This window comes from Plasmodium cynomolgi (assembly GCF_000321355.1).
Source record: "Plasmodium cynomolgi strain B DNA, scaffold: 0007, whole genome shotgun sequence".
NCBI lineage: Eukaryota > Apicomplexa > Aconoidasida > Haemosporida > Plasmodiidae > Plasmodium > Plasmodium cynomolgi.
In genome coordinates this window covers 9,496-15,828 of record NW_004192644.1, presented here as the reverse complement: position 1 = coordinate 15,828, position 6,333 = coordinate 9,496, and the positions used below count along the sequence as shown (strand labels likewise).

General features: G+C 24.1%; 2 protein-coding genes across 2 annotated transcripts; both read left to right on the top strand.

The window, feature by feature from the left end:
• Positions 1-908: 908 nt before the first annotated feature.
• Positions 909-1,704, top strand: PCYB_001260 (CYIR protein; the record flags this gene model as incomplete). Its single annotated transcript, XM_004227556.1, has 2 exons — positions 909-948; positions 1,091-1,704. The coding sequence occupies 2 exons, from the start codon at positions 909-911 to the stop codon at positions 1,702-1,704; spliced, it is 654 nt and encodes a 217-aa protein (XP_004227604.1).
• Positions 1,705-4,832: 3,128 nt separating this feature from the next.
• Positions 4,833-5,516, top strand: PCYB_001250 (CYIR protein; the record flags this gene model as incomplete). The annotated part of the gene is made up of 2 exons (XM_004227555.1): positions 4,833-4,850; positions 4,980-5,516. The coding sequence occupies 2 exons, from the start codon at positions 4,833-4,835 to the stop codon at positions 5,514-5,516; spliced, it is 555 nt and encodes a 184-aa protein (XP_004227603.1).
• Positions 5,517-6,333: the final 817 nt, after the last annotated feature.

Sequence of the window (6,333 nt, the reverse complement as noted above, 5' to 3'; positions counted from 1 at the left end):
AACTTATTTCATATATAAATATAGCTTAAAACAAATAAAAACAAAAAGTGTATATGTTAAATAAAAACTGTCGTAGAGTTGTTAAGAGTGTTTTTTTATGGAATTATTTCATCAAAATGAAAGATTTATTAAGTAACTCTTCTTATTATAAAAAGTGTTAGATCCCCAATGTGATAGAGTTATAATTAATATTAATTCTCCTTATAAATATTTTTTACCTAATAAAATACTATTCATCTGTAGTTTTCTTGCATTTGGTAAACTGTGACATTTCTTAAAAAAAAGTAAAAATATTAATTTTGTAATGTTTATTTATTCTTTGTGTTAAGAAGATAATTATCTTTTATCATAACACCTAGAAGAATGTTTCTACAATATTTAATATCTATTGTTTTAATTTTCTGGTTCAACGGTTATTTATGCGTTAACATATTCATATTTTTTATATGAAATTATGCATGTCATTAAATGTTTACGAATAAATAAATTCGTTTACTAGTTTAGCATTTCATTCATTAATAAACTTGGTTCTTTATTTGTTTAAAAAAATATAAGTAAATCGTTTTATTATCAATTTTTAGCAGAGTTAAGTGTTGTATTTATGCAATATTATTCTCGACAAAAATAATATGCCATATGAACTATACATTTATTGAAGCAGTTCATACACAATGCACAATTTTATAGTCCTAATAATTAATAATGTTTAGTTTGTTTTTTATTAATACTTATTACATAATCTTTCATGAAATTTAATATATACAAAGCAGATGTTAATAACATGTGTTTGTTTATTTTTTTTTTTAATTTTCATGTAAAATAGCATGAAACATATATATAAATTATATTATTTTTTACTTCAAATATACGCATGTGTATTATAATGACTCTTATTTATGTTGGATAAAATGACTACTCCACACGGACCTAATATTTCGGGCTTCTCAAGTAGTGAAGTATATTTATATTTATTATTATGAAAAACTTTTTATTCTTTCAGTGTGTTAATTCTATATTTTTTAACGAACATATATTTTCTTAAAAGTCAAAAATTTAATGTTTACATAACTATATATTTTTAATTTTTCAGGAAGCTATATTAAAAAACTTCCTGCATATATAACATACGAAAAATTCGAAACAAATAAGGGTTCTAGTGATTATAGTATCAAGTGTGATTCATTAAAATCCACTGGAGACCAAGCTAAAGAGCTATGTGAAAAATTTGCAGTGAATTTGCAATCTATATGTAAAACAGGGAGTACTACTAGTTCTCCTTCTTCTACTTTGCCTACTTCTACTGCCGGTGCTTCTGGAACTAGTACTACGGGAAATAGTATTAATTTATCTGAAGCTAAAGCCAACTGTTTATTACTTAAATATTGGTTATTTAACGAAATAAGAAAACTAAATCTAGGTGGTAATGAAAAAAAAGACAAGAATCTGGATACGCTTATTCATATAATTTATTATTTACAATTCGAAATTTATACAAAAAATGGTAATAAGTTTTACTGTTTTAATGATATATATGAATATCTTGACAACTGGGAGGAAGAAAAGTTTTTGTATGAATATTTTATGAATGTCCCTAAAATCGAATGTATTAATAAGAATAATGGAACTGATTGCAAAGCTTATGAGAAATACGTTAATCGTGTTAAAACATATTATAATGAAAAAAAAAAAAGAATTATGCTGTAGAGATAATTATTTCAAATGTAGTGATTATTTTAATTGTGACCCTAAATACCATCCCGATACAATTTTAAATAAAATAAATGGTACAGATACTTCAGATGAGGGAGCATCTGTCCCTCGATCACAATCAGAGAGTGAAAAATGACAAAAAAAACCTGAAACACGAATTGAAAATATCAGATGTATTGTAAGACGTAATCGTGAAGATCCTCACCTTGCATACTTATCATGCTTTAAAGTACCAACGGTGTATAAAAATGTTGACGATTATTTTATAGGAACAGATATATCTCAGAAACAGATAAAAAACAACTCTGAAGGAAAAGATGCATCTTCATCATCGGCAGTAAGGGGAAGTGCTACAAATACAGGATCACCAAGTGAAGGCTCGCAAACCCTCCAAAGATCAAACACAAAAAGTGAAGATGATAGTTCTGATTCTTCACCAGTAGATAACATTTTAGATCAAGTCAAAAGTTTACGGGGATTAGGTACATACTTAAGAAATATAATAGATAGTGAATACCCTCTTTTTAAATCGGGGAAGAAAATCACAATAGAAAATTATAATACTCTTACATCTACAACTCAACATACGTCTACAACTAAACACACACCTACAACTCAACATACATCTACAACTCAAGAATCCGTTGAAAATGTGCAAACTGAAAATATAGAAGAAAATTTGGATTTTTTCCGAACCTTCAAATAATTTATTCAATACTAAGCGTTTTAAATCAATTATGACAGCTATTTTAACTTTTGTAGTAATTTTTGTGTTTTTCCTTTATTACAAAGTGAGTAAAAGTTTGATATTAAAATATAAATACTCTATATGAATATTCCTAGTAATTTATGATTAAAATTTTATAATTACATAATAAATATGTATTATATCCTTTTTACTTTTCTTTTTTATATTAGTTCACCCCTTTGGGATCGTGTTTAAGCAGAAGGTTTCAAAAAAAAAGAAAAACTCCGTCACAGTTTCAAGAAATAAATGCCAAACCAGTATCAGAGCCTTCACAAAAAAATCAAAATATAAACACAAAAACTGGACGAGCACGAATAGCCTATCATCCTACTTGAAATTCGTCGAACTAATTACATATATAATAAAAAAAATGCTTCTATAACATCATCAAAAAGAAATTGAATTAAGGTTCATTGCCTAATTATAATTAATATAAAAAAAGGGGAAACGAAAAAATATATAAATAAATATGCCTGTACGTTTTAATTTATAACTTCAATATAAAGTCGATTCAATTAAATAATATTTTAAGCATTCTTACATTGTAGTGGAGCTTTTGATAAATGGTAAACTGTTGTATTGTATACGTGCATACATTAATATAGTATGTTATTATACTCATAAAAATTAATATTTTAATTACAATATTTAAAAAGTAACACTTAATTTTATTAAAACAATATGAATAATAAAATTTGTAACCCCTCATATGATGTAATTATCAAAAATAATAATCATTTGTCACTTAATATTTATCTTACCATATAAATATAATATATATAATTACCGTTAGCATTAATCAATTCACGTAGTTAATAATAGCTTTATTATAAGGGATTTTATTTATAAAACCTTGTCAATCAAGCGTGCATAAAATGAAATATAAAAATATATTACTTTAAACTTAAAGCACTACATTTAATGTATATAAAAACGCTAATAATGAAATATTAACGTGATAGTAGATATGGCGTAGAGCAAAATTTATAATAAAGTAAAAAAAATAAAAATAAATTTTTTTAAAATATGAACATTCTGTTATTTATATTGTCATTTCATTATATAATTAAAAATTCTATCTCTACATTATCTCTTTTTTAGGATAAGAATTTTATAAATTATATAAATATAATTTTTTATAAAATAAGATATAAGCAGCTATACATATGGAAAATAATTAATATCTGTATTAGTAATATAATATTTACAAGGTTTGATTAATAATTATATAATTAGGCTGTAGGTGCATCACTTATGGAATGAAATAATAATAGTCATGTAATGATTTTTTTACATTCACTGTCGAATTAGATGCCGTTATTTTAGTACTTCCAAATTACTTCCAAATATAAAAAAATTAATAAATGAATGTATATGAACGTATTCATCATAAATTACACATAAAACCTGTGCACGCGTTTTGCTTAATTGACATTCATTTATGAAATTTTAATATTCATGAATTATTCCCTCAAATAACAAAATATTTGTCATCCATAATTAATATTATTATAAAAAATTTATAATGGTATACAATAACCTTATGTTTGTTATGTCTTTTTAGTAAAGAAAAAAAAAAAGTATATATTAACATGTAAAATATGATATAGATAAAAAGTAGAGCTAAGATGATATAATGTATATTTTATTTAAATGATTTATTTATAATTTACTTATCAAAAAAAAAGTACTATTATTACTAAGCGCTCATAAACTTAAAAGTGTACTATAAAATATTATTATGAAGATGTATATATTTTCTTTTATATACAATTAATGCAATTATTTGTATATCATTTTTATTTATTTTATAAATTCACATTCCATACTAGATGTTGATGAATAGTGCAAATATAAAAAGAAAAATTTCTCTATATATAAACTGTGTTCTATGTTAATAATTTTTAATAATATTTTTATAGCAACAAAACATATTTTAATCAGTAATACATAATAAAATTTTTGTTAAAAAATTGCATTCTTATATATGTAATAGCTAAATGATGTAAATAATAATATAATGTTTAGAGTAAACACCCACAATCCAATAGTATAGTAAATAGATGGAATATGTATAAGAAATTTGATTTTTCCCTTTATTTTGCTATTCGAGCACATTTGTTCATATTTTCTCCTAATTATACATGATGATTCGATACAAACATATATATAATATAATGTGTTATCGGTGAATGAAAATTAAAGAGTCTTTATTATTAAAAAATAAAAATTTATATTTATTCGTTAATTATAATCATCATAGAACATGCGAATTCTTCATATTTTAATATTCTAAATATATGAATAAATATATAAAGAACAATTTTAAAATAAATTTATTCGCTATATACAAAGATTTACAATAACATTAAAAATGACAAGAATACTTCAGGTTCCCTTTTGTTCAAAATGAATACTTAAATATTATTCATGTAATACTTTATCCGTGTTGTAATAAATTAAAATGTAGATACATGAAAACATATATTTATATATTTTATTTTACCAACTAAATTTATAGAAGCAAGATTTGGATAAATTACCTTCAAATTTAATTTATTATAAATTCAATAATGGATGGGGAAATTGTAGTTATTTTGATTCTTCCGAAGAAATAAAGAATATATTAAATGCATATTCTGGTATTGGAAATTATATTGATAACATTGTAAATTCTTTGTGTTATGTATCTGATATGAATGAAAACAATTCATTCTATAAAGAACGTTGTCATTTTTTGTATTATTGGATAGGAGATATATTATTTAACAATTTAGAAGATGTTACGTCATTTTCAAACGTTATGAATACGATCTACACTGAATTGCAGAAGTTTAATCTTGAAGATAATTGTAACATTATATACACTGATATTAGCAAAAATTTTTTTGATCAGAGGAAAATAATATATGATTACTCTCAAAACTATGCAACTATAAAACAAGATTTACGGGATTATGGTAATTCTTGTAGTCAAGAATATTATGATTACGTTGGAAAAATTGTTTCAACATATAATATTGTAGATATAAATTGTAAAAGTAATTCTGATAAATAATGTAACGAATTAAAAAATATGTTTAATAAATACGATCATCAGGAGCTATCCAAATTGAAATGTACTTTAGTACATGTACCAAAACCTGTAGCAGGTGCAAGTAATGAAAATTCTTCATTTGAAAATGTATCTCCAAGAGGTCCTTCATCCCCAGACCAGCCATCAAATTATTATTCATTACAAAGAGAAACTGTATTAAAACTTGTTCCTACATCAGAAGAAAAACAATTACCTTCAGCTGAGGGAGCCTCTCATGGAGGCCCCAAAATTTTTATGTCTTCTGCAGTCTCAGTAATGGGAATTTCACTTGCTTCTTTGGTTTTATATAAAGTAATTGCAATTATAGTTAGAATATAAATAATATCATTTACTAGTATTATTTTTATTAAAAATAAATATAAAATGAGTTGTAATATATATATGTTACATGTTTCAACTTTTTATTAGTTTACCCCGCTATCACCTTGGATACGTAACTCCCTAGGAGGAATAAAATCAATCAGACGTAACTACGATATGCTTACTGAAGATTCTATCGAATATCCTATGCAGTCTAGAAAAATGAATAATGGGGAACAAATGAATGTAGGTTATCATAGCGTGTAATATTCCTCACATTATAATGACATGCACTGATAAGAGAATTACCACAGTAATTATGAAATGCTGAAAAATTTATAGATGTGCATGAATATATTTAATGAAGAATAAAGAAAGTAAAAAAAGAAAATGGTAAAAATATAGAAAATGAATAAATGCGCAATAACTCTGTTGAAGGGAATTACAGTTAAGGCAAAACTGATAACATATATACATG